The sequence below is a fragment of the Cucumis sativus genome, chromosome 3 (genome assembly GCF_000004075.3).
Source record: "Cucumis sativus cultivar 9930 chromosome 3, Cucumber_9930_V3, whole genome shotgun sequence".
NCBI classification, from domain to species: domain Eukaryota; kingdom Viridiplantae; phylum Streptophyta; class Magnoliopsida; order Cucurbitales; family Cucurbitaceae; genus Cucumis; species Cucumis sativus.
This window is the reverse complement of record NC_026657.2, coordinates 4,661,882-4,676,708: the sequence shown is the minus strand read 5'-3', so window position 1 is coordinate 4,676,708 and position 14,827 is coordinate 4,661,882. Positions and strand designations below refer to the sequence as shown.

Here is a 14,827-nt window from a genome sequence, read left to right as displayed (position 1 = left end):
AGGAGACCAAGGTTAAAAAATCTTGAAACATAACCTCAACAAAACAAAAATGTACCTGTGTACAATTTTTCAAAGTTCTTTGTCAAAGAATAATTAGATTATACTGCCTCGAGAGTTTTCAACTCTCTAAACTTCGTAACTTTTTGCTCTCACTGTTCCACTCCTTAGCCTAGACACACCTTAAAAAGACCACAAGATCCTTGAAGTGCTACAAAGAGATCTCCAGTTCCAAGTGAATATGAAGTATAAGAATAAATGATTTATAGCATAAGGAATTGTGATTGTCACAACTAGAGACAAGAATACCATTGAGAAAGAGACAGAGAGAACAAAGAATCTAATGTCATCAAAATTTATACAAACTCAGGCTACAAAGTTGAGGCCAAAATGCAATATCTGCCTTCTCATTCTTACCAAACTACAACTAAACCATACACGCCAACCAGTCAAAAAATGGGAGAGGGGGGTCAAGAAAATAATTAGATCAAATTACTGTTGCCAAAAGAAGAAAAATGATTCCCTACACCTGTAGTTTGTGTGATTTCTTATAGTGTGGTATTTGTATATGTTAAAAGAAGACTGTCATAATCAGACGGTAAATGGAAGCCTCTGTTATGATGTGTATGTTTTCCTTGTGCCTAACTATGTAAGAGAAAAAGGGCTGCATTTACAGAGGAACACAAATGTCTGTATCACTTGAATCGTGAACGTAGATAAGAGAAAGCGACAGAAGCTGATTGATGCAACATAACCGTCTTGCAAATTCAAGTTCAAGAGCAACTGCACTTCCCCATGCCGGTATCACACAAGAATGTTTTCTCCGACAATAAATTTTGCTGCACAGACTCGTAATTTATCACCACAATTGGCAGAAGGCTGCCTACTATGTACAATACATTGTATGGTTGGACAAGGCGTGGACTTCTATGGCCATTAGTATGTTCATCAACAAGTCAGTTTATAGTTTTTTGGGCAAATTGTAAGTCTTCTTGAGAAACTTTGCTGCTATCTCATCATTGCGATAGCATAAGACCCGAAGTAGTGTGTTTGGCTCGGTTGGTTCCCAGAGACCAGAAGTTGGAGGCAATGGAAGCCTCGATTTAGCTTGCATGCTATGTGACTCCACCATCACATATTTGAACTGGTCGATTAAACTTTCGGAGTCTGAATGAAATAGATCGAGAACTCTTTTAACGCTGCCTGCATGTTTACTAATCAAATCAGCAGGAAGTCCATCACCGTTAGACCAAAAGAGATCAGTTAGAAACTTAAAGTCCTCCTCTATCAGTTCTGCATCTTCCCTAATGAAAGTACGGGATGGGCCCCCAGCAAGTAGAACTAGTAGAAAACCATCGAAAGAGGCTTTCATAACGTCGGTTATCACTCGTGTTCTAACTCTGTCATGGACAACTGTTGATGAAATGGTTTCTAGGTATTTCTCAAGCTCCTGAAGAAATAGTTCAATCCTTGAAGATGTGACTTCCCCTATATATAAGCCATCCCATAAAAATTGACTGAGATCGTGGAATACAGCTTTGTATCCCGTTGCTTCACATAGTTGTCTTATCCCTTCCACACACAAAGATGACGAAAGCTCAAACCATTTCCCGACTTGGTTCCTAATAGCATCTGTGTAATGAGGCTCGAGATTCTTAAGACGGACAACCGCTTTTCTTTCTTGGACTTCCAGTTCACTCCGAATATGGTGCAAAGAATTGATACAGACACATAGTTGGGGTATCGACAAAGAGTTATTGGCACTCGTGATCCCAAATTGGGTCCTCCCTTGACCTGCTTGCAACTTTTCCTTCTTTTTGAATACGCCAAACTTTGATCGTTTCGAACATCTAGTTAAAGCAGGCAGTGCGGGAATGTAGGTACTTCTAGATCCTGAAAAAATATAACACACATTGATTGTTGTACTTGTATAACGAATCAATAGTTTCCCTAAAATTCAAAAAAGAAATTCGTTTTTCTTTTTGGAACACTCACCGCAGCCAGATTTTGTCTTTAGTATGTATTGTTGCAAACATTTGTCAAGACCCATCAATAGATCAGGAAGCAACAATGAGTGTTGCGGTATTGGTAACAAAAAGAATGCTTCAAAACTTTCATCGACAATTCGTAAAACTTCAACAACAGAAGGAGCAATGTGCTCTTTGTTTGCATGCGGATTCCAAACCTATTCAGAGTGTTCGTAAATGATAGTTCAATATCAATATCAAAAAGTGTTGTAAAATGAAAAGTGAAAACATGTAACTGCTTAAGTTTATCCCAAGTATTGAAAACTCCATTTAGAGATAAATGGTCTCCAAAATGCGAAACTATTAGCAATCCAAATCTACATAACCAGTTAATATCACAACCACATACCTCCTGTTGGAGGAATCTACCAATCCATTCCTTTAACCTGTCCACTCTCGTACTGATCCATGTCTTTACAAGGTTAGCGATTAGTGCTTCAGCTTCATAAGGAGGCATCTCTTGTATTATAGACTTTCCACCATCTTCACTGTCTACAGAATCTCTTACTGCAATCTGCACGAGATCTTTCTCCAATTTATCAGCTGCGTTGAGCACTTCAATAGCATCTGGAGTCAGCTCATCAATACCCGAAATAAAAATTTTAAGCTCCTTCCCATAACAAGAATGAAGTGTTAACATGGCGACTCCTGCTGCATGAGAGTGCCACTCCTTCAATATAGGACTAAACATTGCCTTCTCATCGAAAGCCAATTCGCTCACATCTTGCGCAAGAACAGAAAGAACATGAGGTGAGCTTTTTTGGTTTTTAGTGGAAAACTTGCTTGACTTCACCTTCTCCATTTTCTATAATGATAAGGACAAAGAAAACTCTTTAGTGACACTCCATTAGGCATGAGAAAAGAAAGCTGGCTTGCTAACGCATGGTGAAAATAAACACAAAAAAAATCGTTACACAAACCCAAGTTTCCTCATCGTATTCATTTCTATGATTCAAAGACAAATTACACAAATTCGAGTTTACTAACCTCAAAATCTATAAATCTAAACAAAGTCAATTGTAATAGGAGCGTAAATCAACTGACTACACTTACCTTAGAAAAAGCAGTTCGAAGAGATGATCGTATGTAGTTATCAATTTTGTTATAAGCCACATCAATTTCATCTTCCAGCAACTCAGATGACAAGACTGCAATAGAGACTAGGCTTTGCATACACTCAATGTTGTCACTATGAAAATCATTGCGGTATGCTAGAAGCTTTCTCTCTGTCCAAACTAGAATCGAATTAAGAGTAGTGTTCAGGATTCTTGAGTAAATAGGGTCCTGGAAGAACTCGATGTTCTCTTCAACTTCAGCCAACAGGCTTTTGGAAGCATGTAGCAAGTCACTTTCCACTTGCCCCGTGGAAACGTAACGATTGAATAAAACCCACGAGAAACAAAGGTTATGCAGCATCTGGTTCATGCCAAGTACCGCCCAAGTTTTCTTAATTTGTTCCAAGACCTCATCAACCTCTTCAATGATGGAAGTTGAATCATTAGCATCGAAACAAGCTTCTAACAGAGTTTGGTAGAGCCTGAGATTCAAAGGGAACCCATCTGCCCAATGGCACGTGCCTGGAGCAGACGCGCCAAATGATCTACAAGCAAGAGATAACACAATACTCCGAAGTTCTTGGATTGTATCAAAGTTTCTTCCTGCATCAATGGGTTTCTCCATTGCACCACGAGCAATCTGTCGGAAACGTTTTGGAGCGTCGTCTGTCTTTTCTAATGGCATGTGAGGATGCAATAGAAGTCCTACTTCGAGAATCTTCAAATAACGCTTTTGCCAAGCCATGTGTTCTTCATTATTTTGGAAGTCCAAAGCTTTAAGTTGTTGAAACAACTCAAGGGGCAGAACCATCGACTCTATGCGTCTCCCAAGCTGATGCAAGAACAAGATATTATCAACACATGGCACACAAGATCAATTGCAACGTATAGAAATGGCTAAACAAGTATTGAACCCCACTCTTTGCATTATACTCTTAGCCCACGACTAGTCCATACCCCAAGGACATCTCACCTACCACGCCTAATTCTAAAAGACAACAAAAGTTTAAGTTCTCCAGTTTTCACCTTAAAGCATGAATTTCAAGATACGCGATCAAGGATAGATAGAAATAGCTATATATTTGAATCCATTATTCCAAAATAATGAAATAGATATGCATTAGCTAAAAATCTAAATGCATGTAGGAATATAGTAATACGACAAGTTCACAAAACGCTTTCTTTCAAATTGGTCTCAATCAGGTGTTCATAAGAAGATGCTACCGTAAGTAATAATATGTCATCAAAACAAATAAAGATGCGGAAAGAGAGGAAAAAGGTTGAAATTATGTTTTCCATGTCATTTCCCAAAATTTTCTCATCCACCAAACAGAAAATTTGACTGCAAAAGATTCAGTTCCAAGTTCGAAAACACACCTGTCCAGCAGTGATCCTCAACAGTGCCCTTCTAATTCTCGAATCAATCTGCTCCGAAATTCTCATCTGAATCCTTATCAACTCCCCTACCGTTAATCCCAATTTCGCTCGACCTTGATTCCCTGATTCATCGCCTCCGACAATCCTCTTCTTCGCCGACGATGATGATTTCAGCCCAAGCGTCTTCTTAAACTTGCTCGCAGCAGTCGACGTCAGCGACCGATGCAGCGACGCCACCGTGGACAACGACGGAGACCGATCAACTCCCCTTTCCGACTGCGAAATATAAGTTAACGGCTTACTGCCAGTGCTACGACACGATCCAATCAAGATCTCGTACGCGGTCACTCGGAGCTCCGTCTCTGACAGTTGCAAGCCTAAATCGCCAAACGGGGAGGGGATCTCGTCAATCGGATAAACCGGCATGGTTATAGAGGTGGTGCCGGCACTGGTGGAGGCTGCGGCGGCAGAAGTAGTGGTAGTTGTTGTGTCGACTATCACTGAGCTGGAAGTGGAAGTGGAAGCATGCCTTCGAGAGCTTCCTCGGGATCGATCACTGAAAAACCGAGACATAGCTGCAAGTTTGAACAAAGAAAAAGGGAAAAGAATGGATGATAAAGTGAGAATCGGAGGCAAAATTGTGGGGTCGGAGTTCAGTTATGTATGTGTTATGGCGTAAATTACGATTAAACTCGGTTGGGTGTATGAAACTGATAGAGAAATTCTTAGCTTGGGTTTGAAGGAAAATCCATGGATACGAAATAGAAAGAAGAACCAAGGGAATTTTGAACAAGGATGGATTTGGATAAAGAGAGGGAGGTTTTTGGTTTTCTTTTCTCAAGCGTGTGACAGTGTGGAAAAAGGAAAAGAAGAAGGCCGATTGAATGGTTAACGGTTGATTAATTCAACGATTTGTAATTGGAAATTTTGTAAATATACCTAAACAAAACCTCTCTTGTCTTTTTTTCCTTTTTATTTTGGTTCATCGATCCTATTATATCTTTCTTTGCTTACAAATTGAAATGGGTTTAGGGTGTAATTAGGTTGGCTAACCCCAACCCGGTCCAACCAGTTCTATTTGGGTTTGGGCATAGCTTTAAAGAAAATGATGCACCAAGATTGCTATCTTCGGATGCATACAAAATATCAAATTCTTAAATACTTTTTCTCATCGATGCACTCATTTAATTCCACCTTTTAACGTAAAACTGTTGTTCACATCCTTGCATTCTTCTTCTTCTTCTTGGTATTCTTCCAGAGATAGGAGAGGGGGGGACGTGGAGACCCATGAACCATAGACATGCATACAAATACGAAAAACGAATACGATACGATACATTGATACCTCAATTTCTAAAAACTATGATACATTTTTTCGTTTAAGAATTTAGAATATAGATAAATTTAACATAAAAATAATAAATGTAATTCACTAAATCCATCAAAAATCATAAAATGTCAAACTAATGACAATTATTATATGAAATATGGAACAAACAATGAAGTATTATAGAAAAAAAAAACATAAAAATTAAGGAAGAAATAATCAATGGAATGAAATAGAAAATAGACTCAAATGGCTCGATTGATAACATTCTCCTTTCTTATTTTATGTTTTTGTTTCATATTTTTAATTAATTGTTGATAACTTATAGAAATACAAGTTATATGGCTTTTTAGGTAGAACAATGGAATCAGAATGACAGATAAAAGTGTCAAAACACGCAGTTCATGATAAGAAAATATAACTTACATAAGTCGTCATACCTGTTTTACTATGTTTTTAGTGTTTTTATCGCAAGATAATGAAGAAAAGTGGAATATAGTGAATCGCGTGAGGAACACATGCAAAAGCTAAGTGTTAGGAAGTTGCCTGACAATTAACATCACTAGGTAATTAGCCACAACATCATACGAAGGGATTCACGAGAAGAAAATAATGGTAGTTGGAGTTAATATGACTTGACAAGACTGGATTCGACGTTAACATGTACAAAAGGAGGGAAGCTTTTTACCCAAAGTTGCCTATAAAAAATATATGTCTCTACCATGAACTAGGGTTTGAATGGACCAAAACCTAGAGAGCTTTATGAGAGTTGGTGAAAAGACTAGCTCCTCCACCTTCTGTAAAAGTTCTTTCTCCACCTCTTCACCAGTCAACCTTTGAGTGAGAGCTTAAAAAACCTTCGAAGAAGAGAAACTCATCATTCACCTCCTCCCGACTTGTAAAAGAGCCAAGGAATGCATAACTATGCATTTTATGGCTTGACTAGCTCCCCTCTTCAGTTTCCATTTTTGTATTTCAATGTAATGTTTTGACTTTTATATTTCTATAACCAAAAGGCCTACATTATTCAATGCATGCATTTCATCTTTATTCATTGTCAATCTTTCTTTTTTTTTTTACTATCCATCTCGTTTTTGTGTTATAAGTAGTTTATGTTTGTGGTAAGGGCTTGATAAGGGGTCTTTACTTGTAAGGTTCATCGTGTTTAACCTGCAGTTCATCCCATTGTTTGATTCTCTTTGAGAAAAGAAATCAGATGTTGTTCGCCAACTACTCGATAGAATAAGATAGAAAAACAAGTTAAATGTGTGCAGAAAAAGGCTTGGCGGCAAGCTCAAATCTAGCGTTTGTCCTCCATCATTTGTATCCCAAAAGAAAAACAAGTGTGGTGTTTACATGTCGAAAGGTAGTTCGCCTTAAACAAAAAGACAATACGATTCTTACAAGTAAGGAAAACCTTGATAACTTTCGCCTAACTCATCTCTTCATCATTTATATCTCGAAAGGTGAATAATTGTGGTGTTCAGCATCGAGAGGTGCTCGCCTTAATTAGAAGATATGGGTAAATTATGTCTATCGCGTCAAGGACCACTACTTTGCTAATCCTCTAACGACCCGAAAGTGCATATTATGCATATTTTCTTAATACAAGTTAGTTCACTTTCATTATCACCGCATTACATGACACCTTTTACAAAATCTCTAGTGTACATAGTACATCTCAGACACATACGTACATATATACTTTAAATTGTATAGATATGACATATCACTTGAATGAGGAGTAAACCATATAACTATATATATATTAGATAAATATTCTCTGTGTTTGATCTTGGCTTATCCAAGAAACCTCTCACTTTGCTTACACTTGGGCAAGTGAGAGAAAAACTTGTACTACATGCATATCATTAAGAAATCAGCAACCCATAGATATGACATGCACATTTTATCGCATATTTCTATTCTAGTCGCCCTTTGAATTGCTCACTAAGAGCTTAGCATGACACATCTACGAATGAACATTGCATCAGCAGACAAGCACTTGTCATTTCTTCTCTTTTTTAAAACAAGAAACGGGACTATGTTTGATAACTATTCATGTTTCTTTTTTTTTTAAAAAAGAAACATAAACAAAATTTTGTTTGATAATCTTTTGTTGTTTCTTGTTTCATATGTTATTTTTTCTAACGTTTTTGCTTATTTTTTTAGTTTAATTATAATTTAATTATGTAAAATATATATATATATATATATATATATAATTCATTAAAATATATAAAAAAATAATTATAAAACATTAACATTATCGAATACACATAAATTTCGTTATAAAATTAATAACTATAATACAACAACTTTTAGATAAAATTTCATAAATATAACAAAACACCAAAATATTTACTGCATGTGTAACAAAATAAAAATGTACATGAAGCTGGTTATTTTTTAAAAATATTTCTTGTTTGCCCTTTCTTTCCATCTTCTTTCTTCTGCAATTTTTATTTTTCATTTTCATCGTCTTTTTCTCTTCTAATTCTGCAATTTTTCTTTTAGTTTTTTCAAACTGTTATTTGGTTCAAGATCATGTACCAAATATAAAATATCTATTTTTTTTTTCAAAATGTTATTTGGTTGTTCAAGATAGTGTGCCAAATATGAAATATCTTAGAAAAAATCGTTAGGATATTGGGTAGCCAAACCTAAACGATCGTGTACCAAAAAATAGTCAAATCTAAATGATCGTGTACAAAAAAATAGTCAAATCTAAACAATCGTGTACCAAATAATCTTTAAAAAACTCGTCAAATCTAAAAGATCGTATACCAAATCGAAATGATTGTGTACAAAAAAATCTTTAAAAAAACTCGTTTAGATTTGGCTATCCAAATTTAAACAATCAAATCTAAACGATCGTGTAAGAAGACCAATAGATTGATATATGTTGATGTTGATGTCATTCTTGTGTAAGAAGACCGACGGACTGGTTTGACCTTTTCGCCTAATTGGATCCAAGGTAAGGAGGCGTCAACAACACATGATGTTTTGTTATTGGTTGAGTCTCACTGTCGGATAGAGGTAATCATTTCAACATAGAAAACGTCACCAGGAAAGTCTATAAATATGAGAAGTTCTGGCTATTTTTGGAGCTACTTTTTACGTTATGTTAACTTAGGAAAGAAGTAAAGGAGTTTTTAAAGATTTCGCAGAACCATCACAAGCTAGAATTCGACAAGAAACTGCCAGGGACCTTTGGCTAAGGATATTAGGCAAGGAAGTAAGGTGATTGTGAGTGGTTTCTTCTTAAAAATGTTTTCAAATTAAAAGTGTAATTTTCACTATATTTTATATTTTTCGATTGAGATTCTTACATTATGTGATTTCTCTTAATTATGAATAAATAAAAAAATGAACTGAAATGTGGTGATGAGATGTCACACCTCATTCTTGGTTTTCCCTTCTAACCTAGATCGTGGTGTGAATTTATTCTTAACAACCATTCTTTTTTAACGGTAAGATTGATAAAACACTTTCAATAAATTTTATAAAAATTTCGGCAGCATCTCCTCTCAAATATAGGTTAGCCAAACCTACAAAGGGAAGAGATTTCCACTTCTATACATTTATGCAATCTCAGACTTAAAATCACATCAAGTGTGTCTCACCACACACTCATCCAAATAATTTCAGAGTTTCTAACAGAGTTTATATTCATAGTGGATAATAGTTACAAAAATAATTTCAGTTCAAAAGTTAGAGTTTATACTCACCTAGGCTCAGGTTCTCAAATCTCCAGTCACAGCCTTTTTCAGCCCCAAACCCCTTGACAACTGTAGGTGGCACTACGGAAACACATTCACGTAGCTTTAGGGAAGTCACCTTCTCGTTCAAACATCAGTTAATCATATTTTAAAGCCAACTATAATAAAAAAACATAAACATGATTTTATAGAAAGGGAAACTACGTCATCAAATCACAAAAACATTTAGAAAAAAAATAGCTCATGACACCTATTTTTTGCATATTGCGAATATGGCAAAATTAGTGATATCAGATGGCTATCAAACAGTAATAATAGGGCAATCAGAGGGCTATCAGACTATAATCATAGGGTTATCGACTTTTAAATTTGCTACTTTTGCAATTTAGAGACATGGACCCTATTATCATAAATTTTTTTGCTATTTTTGCAAGGGTCCCTTTATAAAATTCAAGTCATAAACATTCTCAAAATCAAGATATGTAAATACATTAATCAAGATATGTAAATACATTGTTTAAACATAAATGAAAGTTTGGTCATAACAAGGTTCATGGTAATTTTCAAACGATATCATAAAATAACATGTTTATGTAAAAAAAGTTTGAAAACGAGCCACTCACCATCAATATATCGATCCCCCGAGATTTTTTTCCATTTCAATTTGGCTTGAACACATAGATTAAGGTCTCTCATTATGAGTGTAGCCACCTAATTTTGTCCAGCCTTATATAAAAATAATTCAATTGCTAGATTAATTTTTTGTCTTAATTTGACTGTACTTTTTTTATTTTGTGATTAACCAAATTTGGTAAAAACAAATGTTATTTAACTTCTTTTTAAGTTTCGTAGGTTGTTTAATTAAAGTAATTAAACCACTTAATTAGGGTAACTAAGGAGGGTGGAGAAGTACTACATTTATGACAACTTTTTAAATTGGTTTTTGTTGTCAAAAGGCTCTATGCCCTTTTGAGGTGTAAGCTGACATTATTTCAAATTCAAAAAAAAATCCCACCATTTTGAATTTTTAGTCATTTGAAGAAATGGTTTTGGTTATAAATAATCTCTTCTTCTTCGTCTATGGGAGGAAAAAGAAAAGACACATAAAAAACCCTATAAATTTTTTACAACTTTACCATCCTCTCTTCTTCATCTAAACCTTTAAGCTTCATAGCCCCTACTTCTTTTCATCTTCATCTCTTCTAAAAAACAAAAGATCGACAACATCCATTTTATTTTCTTCTCTAGCAACCTCCTAAATCTTCATGTTTCTCACCAAAGTTTTCTACAATACCAAAAATTCATCACAAAAGAAAAACTCTAACTTAATTTGAAGTGTATGGTAGGGCTTAGGACTCAATGATCCACACTTTAAACAACAAAAGAGTGTTATATCTTGTTTATATTTTATCTTACTCATTATTTGTTCTTACTTTCTTCTTCTTTTTCTAGTAATTTTTATCTTACTCATTATTTGTTCTTACTTTCTTCTTCTTTTTCTAGAAATTTTGTTTCATATTTTATTTTACTTATAGATTATTGTTTATTTTACATTTATGTACATATATGCTTATTTAAATGTTTGTGTGTTGCTTTATGATTCATTTAATATATTCTAGCTAATAGTTTGATTTTTTTATAATATTTTCAATTAATTTTTCTTTAAAAAAAATATCTGACGACGGAATCTAGAAAATTTAGGAGTCTGATTTCTTAGAGTTCTTGAGGTGAGAAGTCAATTCTTTGGGAGTCCGAGATCGATCTCTAATATGTTTTTATGAAAATCTCAATGTGTTATTTTATGCTTGCATAATTTATTATGATGCTCCTTACTCTTGCTATTACTTATCTAATTTTCCTATTAAGCCTCATTTTGTCCCATTTAAAATTTTCAACTATGTCTAATCAAAATTTTCAAGGTTTTAAAATATTTTTAATTAAAAATTTTCTAAGTTTTTAATATTCAAAAAAATCTTTTTTTTTAATCATTTAGAAAAAAATTCTTTAATGTTATAATTTTTCTTTATGGTTTTTAAATGTTCAAATTTAATCTACGATTTCATAACGTTTTCTAATCAACATATACTGTTTTTCTTAAAAAAAAAAACCCTATGATGGAATCTAGGAAATTTGAGAGTCCGATTTTCTAGAATTCTTGAGATGAAAGATTACATCTTTGGGAATCCAAGATTTGATTCTAAAAAAAAATTATTTTAATTAGTGTTTTTTAATAAATCTCTTTATTAGAAGGCTATTTCTATGTCAAATTTTGACAAATTGTAAGAAATTGTACTAATTTCTCACTTTCTTAAGGTGAGAAGATTTTCTTCAATATAGTCTAATTGATAGAATGCTCTCCACCTATTTTATGAAATCATTGTTTCAAATATTGGAGTAGTGAATGGTAAAATAAGACATTAATTTTTAAATAAAATAAAGAATATTTTCATTTTAAGATTTGAAGTTTGGCAACCGTTTTCTAAATGGGTGTTGTGGAGTGCTAACATCTTCGTCATACACAAATGACCCCGAACTTAACTCTAGCTTTCGTAGACCACTTTTTTATGATTTTATTTAATTAAATTGTTTATTCTATTTTGGTGTTTAATCACACCGTAAAAAAGATTGACATGGACAATTATTTTCTTTAAAAGCTAACCCATTTTAAGGACATCGACTGCTCCGCGTCGTCTCAGATACGTGACGACAACTTGGTGACTCCACTGGTGTTCAAAATTATTTAGCAATGATCCTTAACCAAAACTTACAAAAGGGCTCTGAACCTTCTTTGTTGGTGTTAAAAAACGACCAAGGTAATCTGATTTAAGGTCAATCAGAGCGTGGGTAACAGCCGAAAGCCTACTCCAAAGTATAAAAGAAAATGTTTATTAAAGACTCCACAGTTGTCGCAAAAGTATTGAACAATCTGATTGTTCTCGTTAGAGTCTCAAACGAAGAGAAAACACTTCTTCCATTGAATTGTTCGAAGAAAGAGATTGCATGTTCAATACGAGGTTTCGGCGTCACTGTACAATTGTCCACCGTTCAAGAGACCTGTGGTGTTATTGTTGCAGAGCCTCTGTCGAGGTGGTTTTGCGTCGCTTAGCTTGTGAGTCTTCTACATGGTCTTTGTTGGAGAAGAAAACCAGAGGGAGGGTGGTCGTGGCTGGCCTGAGGGTTAGGCGAAAAAGAAAAAGAATTTCCCTAAGGTGAATGATAGCTATGCATGGAAAAGAGAAGGAGGAGAAGGAGAAGGAAACTATAGATTTCTCCTTTTTTATTTAAGTACTAATAATAATAAGATGGATGAGGAGAAATGACCATATTGTCTACAATTTAAAACTAAACCTCAAATTGTCATTTTCATAATTTTTCCAACACTTAATAAAATTGCTTTGCCATCACCCAAATAAAATTTATACTAAAATTTCCTCATCACAAACACGAAACCTTTAGAAAAACTTAAAATTTGATTCAAACTTGTTTTCCACAACCTATAAGATATGAATATAAATAAAATGAGAATGGAATGAGTCCTTACATAAGATGATTTTGGTACCCTATACGATGAGAAGTCTCACACTCTCTATGTGTTCTGGTGTGTGATGTCTTAACCTTGTTGTGTGAATTGGGATAAGATGTTTTATTCTTGCTGTGTGATCTGGAATAAGATGTCTCATACTATTTGTGTGATATGGTATGGATGTCCTTTGCTTGCTATATGATCTAACATTGAAAGATGAGTTATGCGTAATGGAATTGATGGTGAATTGTTATTGTATTGGGATTGTCCATACAGCCGTAATCTAACAAAAGAGTGTGATAAACGCTTAAGCTGAGAAAAATGTACAAAGATGTAATTAAACATAGAGAAGGATCTTGAGAGACTATTTATTTGATACATTATGCGAGGTACATTCTTCTACGATATATATTGTTATAAATGATTTTAAAAGGATTTTCACATGATTTATAAATGTTTGATTAATGAGATTTGGATTGTGCAAATCGTTTAATGTATTAAGATGATTGGACTTGAACTCAATGTTTTTTAAATGCATAACTATTTATATTACATAGTTTTCAATGCTTTATGGGAGAAATTGAGTTAATAAATGTATTGGTAAAAGACGCCACTCACTAGACATTTTTGTCTAATCTTTCAAATGTTTTGTTCTATCCCCTCTCCCAGGTAGCGAAGGATGTCCAACTTTTAACTTGTTGTCTTGATCACCTAACACGAGTATGATAAACTTTTGACTTTTGACTTTTGACTTTTAGAGTGAAATTCATCCTCACAAACTAACACGAGTCCTTTTAGGATGCTTTGTTTTCACTAAGATGCATCCTAGAAAAATTTCAATATAGGATTGTTTCAAGCTAAGCACACACTTAACTTTATAGTTTCTATGATCGAGTCACTAAAAAGGGAAGGTGCACCTTATTGGTATAGATAATAATTTTTAAATTCTTTTAAATCTTTCATAACCTTACTTTCATATCCTCAAGGTTTCTCTAATTTAGATGTGAGATCGATTCACTCATGTCCTCTTCCTAAACTCAAGACTTTACATGAATTATTGTTTGCAATATTTAAAGGCAAATCTAAAAATTATGAAAACATCCATTTCATGGACTTTTTTTTTTGTTATACGAGCTATAAATATTTATAGGTTTTGTTAGATTTCATCCTTTAGTTATTTCGATAAGCTTCTTCGAGAACTTATGTACTTACAAAATATGTACTAAATTGTTGCCACAAATTATATGGACAAATAACATTTACTTTATTTATTACATGAATAAAAAATCATTGCCAATTTTAAATTATAGGAATTAAATCTATAAAATTTAATTAATGAATTTAACTCTTATTAATTATTTTCTTTTGAAATGTATTGATATTAATACTCTATTTTGTAAAACTCATATTTAAATTAGTCCATAAACTTATATAAAAAAAAGGTTAAAAATCACTCTAAGCTAATAAATTTAATAAAAGCAATAGTTTAATAGTTGAAGTATGGTTTGTAATGATTAGTTTATCAATTTTGTAACAATTTTGTGGATGCAAAGTTTAATCTTTGTAACGATCAAGTCCTTATGATGTAAAATTGTGTTAAAATTAAATAGCTTTTTTAACCTTTTAAAAATAACAAAATAAATTAAAATATTTACAAGTTATAGTAAAATTTTGATTTTTATCACTAGACTATAATTTTATAAGTAGACTATCAGGGATAGAATTTGCTATAGATTGTAAATATTTTGTAAAATCTATTTTTTTTAAAAAAATAAACGAGAGTCAATATTTAATATAAT

The 14,827-nt window shown here is 33.6% G+C and overlaps 1 protein-coding gene across 1 annotated transcript; it reads right to left on the bottom strand.

The window, feature by feature from the left end:
• Positions 1-278: 278 nt before the first annotated feature.
• On the bottom strand, positions 279-5,376 carry LOC101209726 (protein unc-13 homolog). Its single transcript, XM_004150719.3, has 5 exons — positions 4,457-5,376; positions 3,078-3,911; positions 2,374-2,829; positions 1,993-2,182; positions 279-1,890 (listed from the first exon to the last, which is right to left on the bottom strand). Exons 1-5 carry the CDS (start codon positions 5,027-5,029, stop codon positions 959-961), a joined length of 2,985 nt encoding a protein of 994 aa, XP_004150767.1. The 5' UTR covers positions 5,030-5,376; the 3' UTR covers positions 279-958.
• Between the last annotated feature and the right edge of the window lie 9,451 nt (positions 5,377-14,827).